The sequence below is a fragment of the Scardinius erythrophthalmus genome (genome assembly GCF_964197995.2).
Source record: "Scardinius erythrophthalmus genome assembly, chromosome: 13".
NCBI classification, from domain to species: Eukaryota; Metazoa; Chordata; class Actinopteri; order Cypriniformes; family Leuciscidae; genus Scardinius; species Scardinius erythrophthalmus.
Window position 1 is genome coordinate 21272068 of NC_138233.1, and position 19172 is coordinate 21291239.

General features: G+C 44.7%; 1 protein-coding gene across 1 annotated transcript in view; it reads left to right on the forward strand.

The window, feature by feature from the left end:
• Positions 1–19172, forward strand: part of fat1b (FAT atypical cadherin 1b) — a gene marked incomplete at both ends in the record, with an annotated part of 39928 nt that overhangs the window by 10930 nt on the left and 9826 nt on the right. Inside the window, 8 exons of the mRNA XM_081382101.1 lie at positions 1073–5131; positions 6040–6236; positions 6388–6541; positions 7621–7854; positions 17121–17510; positions 17595–17809; positions 18699–18836; positions 18988–19131. Of these exons, the coding sequence (XP_081238227.1) occupies positions 1073–5131; positions 6040–6236; positions 6388–6541; positions 7621–7854; positions 17121–17510; positions 17595–17809; positions 18699–18836; positions 18988–19131 (5531 nt within the window). The remainder of the gene's footprint in view (positions 1–1072; positions 5132–6039; positions 6237–6387; positions 6542–7620; positions 7855–17120; positions 17511–17594; positions 17810–18698; positions 18837–18987; positions 19132–19172) is intronic.

Sequence of the window (19172 nt, forward strand, 5' to 3'; positions counted from 1 at the left end):
ACTAATCAATAACTACTATTTTTCAATACTTCCCAGAGAAATAATGAAAAAAATTCACAATTCATGCAAAACTAATTAATAACTAATGCAGGACAAATTACTAGCACTAGATTAACATTACTGCTAGATACTGTACACTAATTATAAATATGTAATAGCGTAGCAGACTTATGATTTGGGAAAGCTGTCAATAATTAGCCTATGCACTGCTGTCTTTTAGAGAACTATTCATAAACTAAATAATTTTTAAGAATTGTTTTTATAAATGCACTTGTCTGGAACACTTACCCTGTGGCCGATTTTCCGGCATTCCTCTGGACTGGCTTTGAATAACTAGACTCATCATGGTGAGTACTGGAACATACTGAGTCATCAGCCATCCAAATACCAGTTATTTTATTATAGCTTGAGTCATTTGAGACACTTGAGTCATTACTAGTTAGTTAACATGATCTTCACTTTAGAATACGGATCCAAATAATTAGTAGTTCCTATAGGGGTATGTAGTAACACTTGAGTCATTACTAGTTAGTTAACATGATCTTCACTTTAGAATACGGATCCAAATAATTTGTAAGTCCTATAAAAGTATGCATTAACACTTGAGTCATTACTAGTTATCATGATTCCATGCTGTAGTTACTAATGAAGAGCCAACCCGAAAGGGTAGAATCATCTAATCATTCACAGGATATATATACACACACACATATTTATATATATATATATATGCATATGAACAAAGAGACATACATAAAAACAATTTTGGGAGGTAGGTTAAATAATAAAATAACTGGTATTTGGATGGCTGATGACTCAGTATGTTCCACCATGATGAGTCTAGTTATTCAAAGCCAGTCCAGAGGAATGCCGGAAAATCGGCCACAGGGTAAGTGTTCCAGACAAGTGCATTTATAAAAACAATTCTTAAAAATTATTTAGTTTATGAATAGTTCTCTAAAAGACAGCAGTGCATTAATAATATAAATAATACTACAAATAATGCATTTTTTTATCAGATGTAATTGCTCTATTTTTAAGCTCTCTATTCTCACTATACTATTCTCTGTAGGAAATCATGGAAATTCCTTCAACATTGATCAGTCTTCAGGCATTGTAACAGTTGCAAGGGAACTTGATCGTGAATACAGAGACCAATATGAATTGTTAATAAAAGCATCTGATAAAGGGGAACCTCCTCTCAGTGTGGTTACAAGCGTCCAGGTCACAGTCACTATCTCGGATAATACCAAGCCGAAGTTCCCCTTCAATTCAATATCGGCTGAAGTCAGTGAATCTGTCCCTGTTGGAAGTTTTGTAACTTTAGTCTCTGCCTTCAGTCAATCAACCATCATTTATCAGATCAAAGAGGGAAATGCGAACAGTGTGTTTGACATCAATCCAAACTCTGGCGCTATCATCACAAGGAAAAAACTGGACTTTGAAACCCTTTCGTCATATAAACTGATTGTGCAAGGTTCGGACATGGCTGAAATGTCGAGCAGTGTCACAGTAAACATTCATCTAAAGGATGAAAATGACAATAATCCTGTTTTCACTCAACCTGAATTTACTGGCTTCATCAGTGAGTCGGCTGTTGTCAGAAGTCTGGCTCTGACCTCTCAGAATGTTCCACTTGTTGTTCGTGCAACAGATGCTGATCAGCAGTCAAACGCCAGGCTTGTCTATGAGATTATGGAGCCATTCGCTCATAACTATTTTTCTATCGTTTCTGGGACTGGAGCTATTCAAACTCTCAGTAGTCTGGATTATGAGCAGAGAAAGGTGTTTAACTTCAGAGTTCAGGTCCATGACACTGGAATGCCACGTTTGTTTGCTCAAAACACTGCCAACGTGACTATACATGTCATTAACATCAATGATTGTGCTCCAAAATTCACTCAGGATTCATATGAGACAACACTCCTCCTTCCAACCTACAAAGGGGTTAAAGTGATAACAGTAAAGGCTACAGATGAGGACTCACTGCCAGACACCAAACTACGTTTTGAACTTGTAGATGGAAACATAGGGAAAAAATTCCTGCTTGATCCAACCTCAGGTGATATTTTTGTGCAAAATGCCACACAGATGCGGAGTAGGTACAGACTGACAATCCGGGTTTTTGATGGAAGTTTTACTGGCACTGCAACTGTGAAAGTCAATGTTAAAGATAATAAAGGTCACAATCTGAAGTTCACTCAGGAAATTGTCACCGCCTATGTGCAAGAAAACTCAACGGAGAAGAAGACCCTGGCAGTTCTCTCTGTAGTTGGAAATAGAGTCAACGAGCCTTTGTTTTATTCTATTCTTAACCCTAACAGTAAATTTGAAATAGGACGCACATCTGGAGTGCTTTTCTCCACAGGCATCCCATTTGACCGCGAAGAGCAGGATTTGTTTGAAATCGTTGTGGAGGTTACAAAAGAGTCAAGGTTGAATGGAACCGCCCATGTGCTTGTGCGAGTGCACATTGAGGATGTGAATGATAATGCCCCTGTCTTTATAGATCAGCCCAATAGCGCCGTTGTTCAGATTGACAAAATCGTGGGTTCGGTTTTCGGGAAGGTGACCACCTTGGACAAAGATATTGGCAGAAATGCTGAGGTTACATACTATTTGAACAAGCATGATAAATATTTTCAAGTAAGCCCGTCAGGAGAAATATCTCTTAGGAGACCTCTAGAGCTTGAAAATGTTGGCAAGTTCATCATTAACATTACTGCACAAGACAGAGGCAACCCACCGCTGTTCTCAAAAGCAGAGGTCATTATTTCAGTGGTAAACAAAGCCACACCAGTGTTTGAAAGACCTTTTTACAAGATTGTAATCCCTGAGAATGTGAAAGTTCGTACTTCTATACTCCAAGTCATGGCCAATCAATCTGCAGGACATTGTGCAGTCTACAGCATCAGTGAAGGAAACCCATTCAATCAGTTCAACATTAATTTCAATTCTGGACTTATTGAAGTCATCCAGCCATTGGATTATGAGGCTCACCCCGCATATCGGTTGAGTGTCCAGGCAACAGACTGTCTAACCGGGGCCAACTCTGATGTTTTTGTAGATATCATATTGGAAGATGTCAATGACAACATACCCAAATTCGAAGCGGCAGTGTATAATATTAGCATCTCTGAATCTGTTGTAATTGGAGCCTCTGTGTTACAAGTTGCAGCCATGGACTCTGACACAGGAAGCAATGCAGTATTGTTTTATCAGTTGTATGAAAAGGATGGAGCCACCTCAGATCACTTCAGAATAGATGTTGAGAGTGGAGTCATTTGGACTGCAGGACTGTTGGACCATGAAACACAATTGCAGCATGAACTGATTGTAAAAGCTGTTGATGGTGGACCATTTCAGCTGTCTGCTGAGGTCCAAGTGATTATATATGTAACTGATCTTAATGACAACCCACCTATTTTTGCACAGCAGCTTTATAATGCCACCATAAGTGAGATTTCTTCTCCAGGGAAGCTTGTGACCTGTGTTAAAGCATATGATGCTGACAGCCGTGTAACCAGACAGCTGGAGTATGCTATTTTGTCTGGAAATGACAACAATTTATTTGCAATTGATGCGTCAAGTGGAGAAATTGTGATTGCCAACATCAGCCGACAGTCTCTTGAGCACTTCTACAGCTTAATTTTGTCAGTAACTGATGGTGTTTTCAGAAGTACTGCTGAAGCAAACATCTATGTGATGGCTGAGAATAGACAAAGCCCATCATTTACCCAGGATGAGTATCTTATTGAGCTCCCTGAGAACTCTCCAGTTGGTACGTTGGTTGGACAAGTTGAAGCCTTTGACGATGACCCAGGGATATATGGTCAATTGACTTTCATCATTGTAAATGATATCGCCAGGGATAAATTTACCATCAAGGATGATGGCTGGATTCACACAGTAGAGGGTTTTGACAGAGAAAACCCAGAAGAGAAAGTGATTAGCATCAGTTTAATGGCTAAAGATGGCGGTGGGCGATTAGGCTTTTGTACTGTTATTGTAATTCTCTCTGACGTGAATGACAATTTACCCAAATTCAGGCTCTCAGAATATAAAGTTACTGTGCCAGGAGATGCTCCCCGTGGTACAACTGTGATCAAAACATCAGCAGTAGATGAAGATGAGGGAAGTAATGCTGATATCATTTACACTGCTGACTCTGATTCAGGGCACTTCGAAATTCATCCACTTAGTGGTGCAATTGTCACAAAGGAAAGTCTAATTGAACTGGAAACTGGCCTGTATTCCTTCTTTGTGAAGGCTAAAGATTCTGGAAACCCACCAATGCAATCTATTATTCCTGTTTCAATTAGAATAGTTCCCCCTGAAGCATTAATCCCAAAGTTTGCAGAGCCGTCACTGTGGTTGGAGCTTTCAGAAGACCTGGCTGTCGGAACTGAGATGGATATCTTTCAAGCCCAGAATGAGTGGTCTGTGATCTACAGCCTTGTTGGAGGGAACACCCCAGAGAGTAACAAAGATGATGTTTTTGCTATTGACAGCAGTACTGGAAAGCTTGCACTCACAAAAAGACTAGACTATGAAACTATCAAATGGTATCAGCTTACAGTGCAGGTCCGAGACGTTGAAGATGGCATGGAAATGGTCTCAACTATAGATGTGAGTATCCATCTCAAAGATGTCAATGATAACAGTCCACAATTTGAGTCCTTCCCCTACCAGTCATATATTGTTGAAAACCTACCAGAAGGGACTTCTGTAGTGCAAGTCAAGGCCACTGATCTTGATTCTTGGCTGAATGGTCAGGTCACTTATACTCTGCATGAAATCCAGGAGCACCCTGATGTTCTGGAGATGTTTGCTGTGGACAGTGAGACGGGCTGGATAACCACCCTCACAGAGATAGACAGAGAAAAGGCAGACCGATATCGAATCACAGTGGTTGCCACAGACAGAGCCCAAGGGCTACGTATGACAGGCTCTACTGTTGTAGAAGTGACAGTTGTGGACTCAAACGACAACCCTCCATTATTTGCTGAAGCAGTTTTTAAAGGTACTGTGAGAGAAGATGAATCTACACCAGGCACAGTTATCACCATTCTCAACTGTGCTGATTCTGACAGTGAGGAGATCAACAGGAGGTTCAGCTGTTTTATCACAGGTACACTGTCCATTCTACCAAGTAAAACTAGTGAGATTAAAATCACCATGAATGTCATTATTTGCCTTACTCTCATGCCCTGTAATTTTTTATTGTTCCTGTAAGAAGAATGTCCAGACTGCTCTTTTCTATACAATGGTACATTATTTTAGCTAATAAGTCCTCTAAAGCAACACTTGCTTAAATGCTAAGATATATATTTCACTAAAGATACTGTGTGTTACATATTATTCATCATATTATAAAGGCAAATGTCTAAAACATAGCGTAACATTTTCAGTTCTGTTTATTTTATTCAGATTTATTTGTAGTGTTTTTCACAATACATATCATTCCAAAGTAAAGTTAAAAAATGCATTAAACATATTTAATTAATATTTAATGTTAAAACTTAAACTTTTACAATTCAAAAAATTCATGGTGTAAAATATTTTCTTCTTGGCCCCCTAAAATTCCCTTGCAACCCCTGGTACCAGTTTGAAAACCCTTAAAGCCATACGATAGATGTGAGAAATGGACCAAATTTTCATCTTTATGTGAACTATCCCTTTAAAGAAACTGGTACTGGCATTACAACATGACAATTTTGTGAGGTGTTTATTAACCTTTGGAAAGAAATTACAGAACTAATGCCACCAGCTCAATTGCTGAATGTTATGAATAATCTATGATATGTATATGAGTGTTCTGTATAATACCGACGCTGATTAGAGATATTCAGAGCATCTTGTTATTGTCCTCAGTTTCATTACATCGCCTGATTAGTATCTTGTATGCAGCTAGAAATACAATGAAAATCCCCAAGATGTTTAGAATGACGCTAAATGCATGATGATTTGACTGCTAATCTCCTTATTAAATATTTCTGATTAGACCAAAGTTAATTTTTCCTTGTTTAATGTATTCAGGTGGAGACCCGCAGGGCCTGTTTGATGTGAAGCACACAGATGGTGTTTGGGTGGTCGCTGTCAGCAAAACCCTGGACAGGGAGGAGAGAGATTTCTATCTTTTAAACATCACAGCCACCGATGGAACCTTTGAGTCAAAGGCTACCGTAGAGATCACTGTCCTTGATGCAAATGACAACAGTCCTGTTTGTGAAAAGGCATGATGTGTATATTCATTAGCCCCTGAGCTCTTTATTCTGGATTGTGCAGAGAACTTTTAATGAATATGCACATTTTTCACAGATGATTTTTTTTAGATAACACCCATTTCTTCAGTCACTTTAAATTGAAATCCACTTTTGTTCTCAGGATGTGTATGCGCAAACTGTTCCTGAAGATGCACTTGTTGGAAGACAAATTCTTCAAGTCTCGGCCACTGATGCAGATATCCAGTCAAATGCGGAAATCACGTACCAGTTGAGTGGCAGCGGAGCTGAATCATTCACAGTTGACACCAAAACAGGTAAAATTAAATTGTATCTAAAGCAAGGGGTTAAGTATCTTATTCAAGGACATAATGGCAGTAGCTCATTAATCAATCCCTTCTAGGTTCAAGCCCACAACCTTGTGATTATCAGTCCTGATCGTTATTGACTTTATAGCAGTGTTCAATGTGAATAGCGATTTCTGCAATACATATTGTTCCAAAGCCGCTTTACATAAAATAATCCCTCAAAACTTTAAGTGAACAAGCCAAGCATGACAGTAACAAGGAAAAAACTCTCTAAGAGGTAAGCAGAAGGAAACATTGGCAGTAAGCAAGACTCAACAGAGGGAGCCCATCCTTCTCTTGCTGACATGTAGTATATATTAGTGTATCGTAAACACTAGCCTACTGTTCAAAAGTTTGGGCTCAGTAAGATTTTTTTTATGTTTTTGAAAGAAGTCTCCTTATGCACACTAAGGCTTAATTTATTTGATCAAAATATGCATTTAATTGTATTAATATAACATTTTATTTGAATAGGCTTTAAAGTGTAATTTATTCCTGTGATGGCAAAGCTGAATTTTCAGCATTATTATTGCAGTCTTCATAGTCACATGATCCTTCAGAAATCATTCTAATATGCTGATTTGCTGCATTTCTTATTTTTATTCATTGTGGAAACAGTGATAAAAATTGTTTTCAGGATTTCTTGTTAAATAAGAAAGAACAGCATTTGAAGACTTCATATGCAAAAAACTCTAAGTCCGTCTGACATTTTTCTTTGAAATGAGCATGTTTTTAATTTGACCCTTATCAGTGACATTTTTGAAAATAATAATTTCAATAACTGACTAATAAACTTATTGGCATTAAAGTGAAATTACTGAACCTTAACACATGAGCCTGATAAAAATGCTAATTTAAAAGAAAAATGTATATTTACATTAAATATATATTTATTTGAAGTATATCTTTTGTAACATTATAAATGTCTTTATTGTCCTTTCTGTATCCTTTATCCTTGCTGAATAAAGTAAGGTTTTTTAATTTCTTTAAAAAAAGTGCTGACCCCAAACTTTTAAACGGTAGTTTACATTTTTGTATTCTTCTTCTAGGTGTAGTGAAAACGCTGGTAACCCTGGACAGAGAGATGACAGATGTGTACAACCTAACTGTGCGTGCAGTGGATGGGGGCAATCGCTTCTGCCAAGCTTCTGTGGTCATCACTGTTGGTGACGTTAATGACAATGCCCCCAAATTCACATCGGACCCACATCATGTGAGCATTTTTCAGAATACACAACCTGGGACGTACGTGGCACGACTAGAAGCCTTCGATGCAGATATTGGTATGAACAACTTTTCAACATAAGCAACCGTTTCTATTATTTGGTAACCTTGTTTTTGCAAATTCCCTCTTACAAAAATGAAGAAAGAATTGTTAGATTGTAGTTAGATGTACAGTCGTTGGTTCCAGCGGTGTAACCTGATTGGAGCAGTAGTTGCATAATCTGTGCCATCTTTCACTCTGTGTGGCCTTTCATCACTCTCGTCTTCACTCAGCATGTAGCGTTCCATGACGTTGGAACAAATTAGCATAATCTTCACTCTTGCACAATTGTCTTAGCTCCCTGCGAAAGTAACAATTACTTTCTTGCAGTAGTCCACACTCTAATTTTATATAGATATCTGAATTTTTATGCCTTGTAAGTTCAGATCGCTTTTTCCTTTTTGACATCTCAAGCACATTGCCTGTTGCTTGTTTAACATTTCAATCATCACTCCATTCTCTGCCGCATCATTACTCTTCGAAGCTTCTGGCCACTTGGAGGCCCGTATGTCTTGCAAACATTATTGTGGCCTCTAACTAAAGTAAACACTGCCAGGTAGGATGTCTTGTAATTAGCGTTTCTTTCATGAATTAACATCATCAAGATGTGTTTGCAAGTATTTTCTGATTGGAGAGGAGATTGTGAAGTGATTAATTTCAATTCATTCAGCTCTGTCGATTTTCATAGGCGTTAATTAGTCAGATGCAATTAGGCTGGACGACCGGGCGACACCAACAACAAGGCCTGCTCTCATTGCTCTAATGAGCACGAGAACAAGTATGTTTTGTATATAAACTGCAAATTAACCCAACAAGAAGCAATTAGATCATATTTCTGCCTTCCTGCCTCACTATGTCATGAAGGGATTAGATTAGAGGGACAGACAAATTTTTTGCATCACTTGGGATTCATTGCAAGGCCAGCCGCTCTCATCAGAATGTTATCATTTCAGCCCACTCATGACTTAATTATATAATGACATTCTTCTGCCCACTTACTCAATTTAGGTCCGAATTTTAAATGTTTACTCTTCTCAGCAATGTGTCTTTATTTTAGACTTCATTTTTGTCATTAGGAAGGGGGTCATTTTAATTACAAAGACTCCAAATCACAGCACAGGCCACTGCTTCTCTTGTTTATAGTAAATTTTATTCTATTGCTCCAAGCCAGTGCCAGATTTATGCATAGGCATTCTAGACACGGGGGCCCAAACATTATTTCGCCTATGTCACAATTACCCCTTTTCCACCAACAAGAACCGGGTGCTGGTTCAGAGCCAGAGCCAGAGCTGGTTCAGAGTTGGTTCGACTGACGAGCTTACTAAGAACCGGTTTGCCTTTCCACCGGCTAGAGAGCCACAACAGAGCCAGATCTTACGTCACTGTATACGTCTCATGTTGCCCAGCAACCGCTAGTGCGGTAGCGCCAAACACAAACACTCCAGGCTTGTTCGAGATGCATCGGCTTCTCGCAGATCGATCGCCGCATGACATCAAAGCACTGCGATAGCGATCTAAAAGCACAAGGAGTCGTATGCTCTCCAAACACTCCCGCAGCTCCGATCGGTCCTCGCCGCTCCGGTGCATCTCGAACAAGCCATCAACAATAACGGACGTTGCAATACTATGGATGCTCATGGGTTTGCAAAAATACATCGGAATCCAACGCGTTCGTGCAGCTCGCCGTAACTTACATAGACGGATATTATAATCGAGCTGCTATTAGCTCGACTAGCTGCTATTTAAAAATGGCGGTCACAAGTTTCTATTCGTCTTGTTGGTCACAGTAACCCCGCCCCCAGCCCCTGACGCAAGCGGTTCTTTCTTGGCTCCGTTCTAGACCCTGCAATGATTTGGTGCTACTTAAGAACGTACTCGGTTACTAACGTAACCTCGGTTCTCTCTAGAAGAGGGAACGAGTATTGCGTAAGTAGCTTACGCATCGGAAAGTCTTCTTTCTTCGAGATCTGAAGCCAAAAAATTATCCTTAATTTTGTATTCATTGTCAACGCAGTGCAGCAGCCGACAGACCTAGGCAGGCTGTATAAGCGTGCTCATTGGCTGCTCGGCTGCAACTGCTTAAGCCTATCGGTGAGCGCTATGAACGCGGCAACCAATGAGGGCTTCGCGCCCTCCGCGCCCTTCTAACCGTCAGAATGGGCGTGGCCAGCGTGTATATATTCAGCGCTCACAGGCTAAAATTCTGGTTTTCGCAGTCTGAAGCGCAAAAGCTCGTGGCGCGACACGGCAGGTTACGCAATACTCGTTCCCTCTTCTAGAGAGAACCGAGGTTACGTTAGTAACCGAGTACGTTCTCTTACGAGAGGTTCTCTCGTATTGCGTAAGTAGCTTACGCATCGGGAACCCTTTGTCAACGCCGTGTGCGCCGAGCATCCAGCCCATGAATCCCAGGGGAACCGGGGAAAACACTCTGCTGGAAAATGTGGCCGGTCGAGAGACGGGCCAGCGTAGTACATGCACTTCATGCAGCATATGAAATAGAGCGGCGCGGCCGGTCTATAAACATAGCAGTACAACAGTAGGGCCGGCGGAGCGAGCCCAAACAGTACATAAGCACTCATAAGGGTAGGAGAAAACGACATAGTCGGTCTCACATGAAGAGAAAAATTCCCACGCGGCAGAGAATAATGCGGGCGGCCAGCAGCGCGGGCCAGCACCGATAACAGCGCGTAACGGGAAATAGGAAACAGAACGGATCAGCCGGTCTGAGTCAAACACTTCACCCTGAGTAGTTACCAGAATAGCGCCAGCATATGAACGTAGTCTGCACACGGGAGCTGGGCAGAGCATACATGTCACTTATACTGACAATATTTTTGCCTGTAGGGCAGGAACTTCCAGGTTATAAAACCTCACGAATGTAGACGGGGAGGCCCAGCCCGCCGCCATACAAATGTCGTGGATAGAAATTCCGCTGGACCAGGCCCACGACGAGGCCATGCCTCTAGTGGAATGGGCTCTGATGCCCAGAGGGCACTGCAGGTGTTTGGAGGCATAAGCTGCTGCTATCGCGTCCACTATCCACCTGGACAAGCTCTGCTTCGAGGCGGCAAGACCCTTGGTGCGTCCGCCGAAGGAAACAAAGAGCTGCTCTGAACGCCTGAAAGCGGCGGAGCGCGTGATGTAAACTCTCAGCGCCCGGACAGGGCATAGGAGGTTATCACTGTCCCCACCATCGGATGCTGGCAGAGCCGAGAGGGAAATAACTTGTGCCCTAAACGGGGTTCCAATCGCTTTGGGGATGTAACCGTGCCTCGGTCTGAGAATGACTTCGAGTCATTCGGCCCGAACTCGAGACATGCAGGGCTAACTGATAGCGCGTGCAAATCACCCACTCGTTTGACTGAAGACAGAGCTATCAGAAAAACGGTTTTAAGCGACAGATACTTTAGATCCGCGGATTCAAGCGGTTCAAAGGGAAAAGCCTTTAGGGCCGCAAGGACCAAGGACAGATCCCACGAGGGAACCGAGGGGGGCCGCGGGGGGTTCATCCGTCTAGCTCCTCTGAGGAAGCGGATAATGAGCTCATTCCTTCCCATTGCCCGGCCGAGCGTCGTCTCAGCGAACGCTGTAATAGCGGCCACATATACTTTGAGCGTGGAAGGGGATCTGCCCTTTTCCAACAGCTCTTGCAAGAAGGAGAGCACCCGCGGAACCCCGCATGCGCGCGGATCCAGGTTTTGAGTAGCGCACCATTTAGAAAACACCGACCATTTAGACGCGTAGAGCCGTCTCGTGGAGGGGGCTCTAGACTGCGTGATCGTGTTCACGACCCCTTCTGACAGGTCAACGGGTATCCGTTGATCACCCATGCATGCAGCGACCAGCGCTCTGGATGGGGATGCCAGATCGATCCAGCGGCTTGGGAGAGGAGATCCTTTCTCACCGGGATCGGCCATGGGGGTGAGTGCGACAGCCTCACTAGCTCTGGGTACCAAGTTTGGTTTTCCCATCGCGGGGCTATAAGCAGCACTGAGTGGTGCGTTTCTCTGATCCTCTAAATGACCTGTGGCAACAGGGAGATCGGAGGAAAAGCATACAGCGGGAGGCTGGGCCATGTCTGGGACAGCGCGTCTTCGCTCTTCAAATAAAACTTCAGGCATTGAGCATTGTCTTTCGACGCAAAGAGGTCGATTTCCGCTCTGCCGAATAGGCGCCAGAGAAACTGGACTGTCTGGAGGTGCAGAGACCATTCTCCCGGGGGAATGTTGTCCCTGGACAGTCTGTCTGGACCGACATTCAGGTGGCCCGGTACGTGCGCGGCTTTCAGCGAGCGCAGCGAGCGGTAAGCCCACACGAGAAGGCGTTCTGTCAGCCTGCACAGATTCCTGGATCTGACACCGCCCTGTCGGTTCACATAGGATACCACGGACATGTTGTCCGAGCGGACTAGCACATGGTGATCCCGTATGAATGGGAGGAAGCGCCTGAGCGCGTTCTCGACCGCTATCATCTCCAAACAGTTTATGTGGAGGCATTTTTCCCGGTCTGACCATAGGCCAAAAGCCGGTTTGCCCTCGAACAGAGCGCCCCAGCCTGAGGTGGAAGCGTCCGTCGAGATAATTTTGCGGTGTGAGATAGCTCCCATTGTCACTCCCCGCTGGTACCAGTCGGCCGCTAACCAGGGCTTCAGAGCTGAAACGCAGCTCTGAGTCACTCTGATGCGAATACCGCCGGAAGCCCATGCTCTGTGAGGCACTCGGGCATTCAGCCAGCATTGTAGCGGGCGCATTCGTAAAAGACCCAGCCGAAGCACTGCTGCGGCTGAGGCCATACAACCCAGTAGCCTCTGAAATGTTTTGAGAGGTACGGTGCTGCCCGGCCGGAGAGACGCGGCCAGGCGTCGAATGCAGCGCGCGCGCTGTGTCGACAGACGGGCCGTGTACTGATATACCTGACCGTCGAAGGCGAATCTCAAGAATGGCCTGTGCCGGGGTATTATCAGGATCTGAAAAGCACGCGTCTTTTAGATCGAGAGATATAAACCAGTCCCTCGGGCGAATTTGCGCGAGAATTTGTCTGGTTGTGAGCATTTTGAACGGTCTTCTCATAAGAGCCTCGTTCAAACGTCTCAGATCCAAAATTGGTCTGAGTGCTCCGTCCTTCTTGGGAACGAGGAAATAACGGCTGTAAAAGCCCGACTCGCTCATGGAAGGGGAAACCGGTTCCATAGCCCTTTTGCACAGAAGTGTATTTCTGCTCGAAGTAGATGTGCTACTTCCCCATTCACTCTGGTCTCGATACGCGCTTGAAGCGCGGAGGGCGGCGAGCGAACTGCAGAGTATAGCCCTGTTTTACTGTGCTTAGCACCCGTTCTGATGCGCCTGGAATAGTTTCCCACGCTTTTGCGTGTGCAGCCAGGGGCAGAATGGCCTCCGGGCTCCGATCGCCGCGCATCGTGGGCTCGAGAGCTCGAAACGGAGGGGCGGGCGCGGCGCGCGCGCTCTTGGTGCTTAGATACGGCAGATCGCACGCAGCGATAGCTGGCCGTTTTACACACAGTGTCCCGGTGGCTTTAGACGGGGAACATAAAGTGTGAGGCGCGACGCGCGATGGCGGCGTCGGGGCGAAAATGTTCGTTAGTATGTGTGAGCGCTCGAGGGCGGGCACAGGAGTTACATTCAGGGGCGGGCGCGGCGCGCGCGCTCTTGGTGGTTAGATACGGCGGATCGCACGTAGCGATAGCTGGCCGTTTTACACACAGTGTCCCGGTGGCTTTGGACGGGGAACATATAGTGTGAGGCGCGAAAATGTATGTGTGAGCGCTCGAGGGCGGGCACAGGACTCACATTTAAAACATGACCGGTCGTGCAAGGCCGTGTGACAGAGCGGGCAGTGAGTAGGTGTGGGCACGGAGAAGTGGACACGTGACCTACTTTTAACACTAAAGCGGCTTTTGCCTGCTTCATGAGAGTGGGCTCTGTGAGAGACACGGGATGTATAGTGCTTGTGTACAGGGGTGAGCACAGAACGTGGGCACATTCACTGTACTAGAAACACATACGGCGTCAGCCGTGCAACCAGACATTATGCTCTTTTGACATTTTCTGGGTTGCCGTGAGAACGGCGGATGCGCGCAGGCGAGCGAGTAGATACCGGCTCGTTGACTGCGGGGTAAACAGCTGCAGTAGCCGTGGCAACGGGGACTGACAGAGCGTTAAGCTTCGACGGTGGTCCAGCCGCAGGGCTGCGGGATTTAACCGTCTTTTCTTCTCTCGTGTTTAGACGCTCAAAAAATACTCGAGCACTCTGAGAAGGTGTGGTGCGAGGGGCGGGTTCGCTTTCTGTAAGTAAGAAAGACTGGCCGCGAGCTCGGAGAAGCAAGCAGCATAAATTTTATTTTCCCCGAGAGCTGGGATCGAACGCGGGTCTCTCGCATGAAAGCGTATGATTCTGCCACTGAGCCACAGGGGAATCACATAGGCTTTCAGTTAGCGCGAGCATATAAAAAGCGACCTCTTGTGTCGCGTCGGCGTTCGTTTGCAGGCGAGCGTGTGTTTAAAACAGGCTCGTTTACTGCAATAGTAATATTTCCAGTCGCCTGAACTTAAGAGGGGACTGAGAAATGTGTGAGGATTGGCGGTTGTCCAGCCGTAGCGAGACTAACACACTCTCTTCTCTTTTCGCCGGTGAGTGAGGCGCGCACGCTGAACGCTGCTCGTGACCGTCCGCTTTGTCATCCCTTGAACGGCGCAATCTGCACGGCCCAACGAGGGAGAGAGCGGGCTTGTTTTCTGTATGTAAGAAAAACTGGCCGCGAGCTCGGAGAAGCGAACAGCATAAACTTTAACTGCCGCGAGAGCGGGGATCGAACCCGGGTCTCTAGCTTGACAGTCTAGGATTCCGCCACTGAGCCACAGGGGAGAATACATTAGGTACGCGGTTAGCGTCATCATGTCTTGTGACAGCGTTTGCTTGCAGGCGAGCGTGTATTTATAACAGGCTCGTATACTGCAATAGTAACAATTCCAGTCGCCTGAACTTAAGAGGGGACTGAGAAATGTGTGAGAATGGAGGTTATAGTCCAGGCCACGGCGGGACGAAAACACTCTGTTCCCCTTTCACCAGTGACGCGCGAGGACGGAGTAGCTTTCTTGTAACGTAAAGAAAGCTCAGACCGTCCGCTCCTGCCATCCCTTGTGAGCGGCGCAGTTTGCGCGGCTCGAACAGAGGGAGAGGAAACTCGCTCCGAGACCGTCCGCTCCTGCCATCCCTCGTGAGCGGCGTATTGCACGGCTCGAACAGAGGGAGAGGAAACTCGCTCCGAGACCGTCCGCTCCTGCCATCCCTCGTGAGCGGCTCAGTTTGCGCGGCTCGAACAGAGGGAGAGGAAACTCGCTCCGAGACCGTCCGCTTCTGCCATCCCTTGTGAGCGGCGTATTGCACGGCTCGAACAGAGGGAGAGTACGGGTATCTATCACATTCGCCTCATCTCCTGACGCGGCGGCGGCGCGGGCAGAGCCGGCGGTTGAGCGGCCGGGAGGGAGAGGGCGAGAGAGAGCTCGAGGGAGAGGTTCCGGCGAGCTCCTCAGTCACAACAGTCTCCGGTGGTCGCTGCGAGCGGCGCTTCTTATTGCGCGGCCCGGCAGGGACAGGCGGAGCGACAGCTTGGTCGAAAGCTTCAAGTCGAGCCCGCAGGGTCGACATTGAAAGCTCTTCGCACTCGGAGAGTGCGGTGGCGGCGTGCCCGCGGCCCAGTCGGAGAGCGCAGAGAGGTGGCGGTCTCCGTAGCTGAGCGGGGCGCGGCACGAGCCGCAAAAACGAGGCGTTTTTACAAAAACGCCTCGTGCTCTTTTAGAGTACACACAGAAACAGTAATAATGTAAAGGATATGTCGCCGGATAGCGTAGCAGGCACGGATGGCTGAAGGCGGCGAAGACGGCCGGCTTCCTCAGGCGCTGTCCTAAGCTTGCTGGTCGCTGGTTTCAACGGCGGCGGCTCTCAAGATCCAGCGATGCGAAGAGCGTCGCTGAAGACAAGAAAATCAGAATTTTAGCCTGTGAGCGCTGAATATATACACGCTGGCCACGCCCATTCTGACGGTTAGAAGGGCGCGGAGGGCGCGAAGCCCTCATTGGTTGCCGCGTTCATAGCGCTCACCGATAGGCTTAAGCAGTTGCAGCCGAGCAGCCAATGAGCACGCTTATACAGCCTGCCTAGGTCTGTCGGCTGCTGCACTGCGTTGACAATGAATACAAAATTAAGGATAATTTTTTGGCTTCAGATCTCGAAGAAAGAAGACTTTCCGATGCGTAAGCTACTTACGCAATACGAGAGAACCTCTCGTAAGAGAACCAGTTTCACTGGTTCGGAGCTGGTGCTTTGGCGGTGGAAAAACAAAGAACCGATTTGAAACTAGGCTCTGGCTCCGAACCAGCACCAGTTCTGCCTTGGTGGAAAAGGGGTAAATATGAGGTTAATTCAGGCCTGCTCAAAGCCAAGGTTTTTAAAAAAAGTACATGTACTCCAGAGGTCCTTTGATATACTATAAAACACTTACAAATTTAATTTTAAATACACTTTTACCTATTAAGTACTTTTTTTCAACAAATTTTCAACTAATGATTTTGTCAACTCTTTCTTTCTTTCTCGTGGAGTAAAGACTATTGTAGAAAGAAGCACTTTAAAAAAAAAAAGCCTTTACAAAAAAAAAGGCTACAGTATAAACCTGTTTATTGGTTAATTGCAAGTTACCTTTATTTTTGTTATCAGTAATGTACATTAGGATGTTTTGTGTTACATTTTCTGTTATTTAGTTATGTTTATTTCATTATTTTAATGTCATGTGTTACCCTGATGCTGTTTTGGTTTTGTGTTTATGACCCTCTGCTCGCACTGTACACCATGTATTATGGACAGCCCACTTACGATGAACTCCTATTCATGTGGCATTTTTTCATAATTTTTTACTGTAAATTTGACAAGATATCTTTTTGCAGTGAGTGGTTTGAGAGGGTGGACTTAAAATGGAAGGAGGGAAAGGGGAGTTCTGTGAACACTTACTGAACTCAATGGATTCTGAACTCAAAAGTTTTTTGCCCAGATTCACTGAAATGAAAACTTCAAAAGAATTGATTCACTGAAATGAGAAAACTAAAATAAATAAATAATAATAATAGAATAAAACTACTCTCAGACAGCCTTCTTCCACCAACACCAACCCAGTCCCTTGCTGCCACAAATCTAATAAAGGCTGTTAGAAATCTAATGGAGACCTCCAAACCTGACATTTCCTAATACTCTTTCCCTTTTCTTTATCTCCAGGGATGAATGGAAAAATACGTTACTCGTTTGAGGACTCTGCCGGAGGTCTGTTTTCAATTGAGGAGAGCTCAGGAATTATCAGTTTAGAAATGTCCCTGGACAGACAGACGAAGGCCATGCATGTGCTGAGGGTACGTGCTACAGACCAGGGCTCTCCCCATAGACTCTCCTCTCTCAGTTCTGTAGTGGTGACAGTGCTGGACGCTAATGACCATCCACCAGTGTTTGAGCGCAAGAACTACGTTTCCACAGTTCCTGAAGATGTTACGGTAGGGACTAAGCTTCTGAATGTCTTTGCTGCAAGCAGGGACAGAGAAATTACTTCCCAGACAACGTACTCTATCACCAGTGGCAACGAGCAAGGAGCTTTCCGAATTGATTCACAGACAGGTGACACACACATATACACACAGTCGCTCAAAGAGGACTCCACTGTGGATTTGGGGATCACTTAGTGAATGTTTGTGTTTGCAGGTGACATCTTTGTGATGGAGCAGCTGGACTATGAGGTGTCTCCACAGCACTACCTGACAGTGAAAGCCACCGCCAGAGGGAAACAGTCGCTCAGTGACACAGTAACTGTTAACATTCACCTCCTTGACATCAATGACAACAGCCCTGTGTTCAACCAGAAGATCTACTCGGCTGTAGTCAGCGAGGACGCCAGACTCGGGAGCACAGTGCTGACGGTAAGTGTTTAGCATATTTGCATTAAGATACACCTTATCCTTGAAGTGGTCCATAGTGTAGGTAGTTATGTTTTACAGTAGGTTAACTTTTTCATCACAATATGATCTGTTTTACCAATCACATACTGTAGCCTATCACCTATCAACAATGTTGGGAAGTTTACTTTGGAAATGTAATAGGTTACTGATTTTAAAGTTACCCTATTTAAAATATAATAAGTAGTGTAACTATTTCAATTACTTTATTAAAGTATTCATTAAGTTCATTACTTTTTGATTACTTTTCTAATTTCCAGCACTGGTACGCATCTTTATCTGTAATGTGGATTGATTTAATTGGCAGATGTGATGAGCTGCAAACTCAAACGAGAACCAATCAAAAGCATCAGAATAGCATTGCTTAACTAAACAGCCTTTAAATAGCGTTGTGTACATAAAAAACAGGAAAAACTAAAAAATTCTATTCACCAAATCCTTACTTTTTCAGAAAATATTCAGAAGTAATTTAATTACACATTTTTTTCTCAGTAACTGTTACAGTTACATTTATTTTGTAATTAAATTACGTAACTCAGTTACACAGTTACTAACCAGCACTGCCTTTCAATCACCCCAAAAACCCTAGCAACCATCTAGAAGTGCCCTGGCAACCACGTGCTGTACGTAGTAACTTGCTAAAAACTCACTCAGAACACCAACCGCAATAACCGCATGAAAAACTCCGTACACCCTGGAATTGCGCCGGCAAGTTTTGTGTGAGCAGTATGCACATAATTAAAATGATGACACAGTATTTTGGTTGGTTTGCTAAACCAGTATAGAAAGATGTGGCATATAGTTTATGTGAGATAAACAGATTTTCATCAAGTGTAATGATCTTTTTCCTTAGGTACTAGCGAATGATATTGATGGGCATTTAAACAACCAAATCCACTATTCCATTGAGGACAACAACCAAACGTGTCCATTCATCATGGATGCAGTCAGTGGTGAACTTCGACTTGTCCAACCGTTGGACAGGGAAAAGGTAATGCTTTTTAAGTAACTTCTTCCCCTTCACTATGGAAAGGTGGGCTTTGAAATGATCTTCACAGGTCTTGATAACAGTGTTTCTAATTCCTTTGCGAAAGCCAAGGATGACTTCATCTTTTCCACCTTTTTCTTCTCCTTTAAATTAGGTAGAAAGTTACATGCTGACCGTGCTGGCCTCCGACAGTGGAAATCCCCCCAAATCCGACAGCGCTGTAATCAACATGGCTGTGTCTGATGTGAATGATAATCCACCTGTCTTCTCTCAGACTAACAACAGTCTCATCATCCAGGCAAGACCACTCTCTCCTATAGAGTAGAGCAAATTAAATCC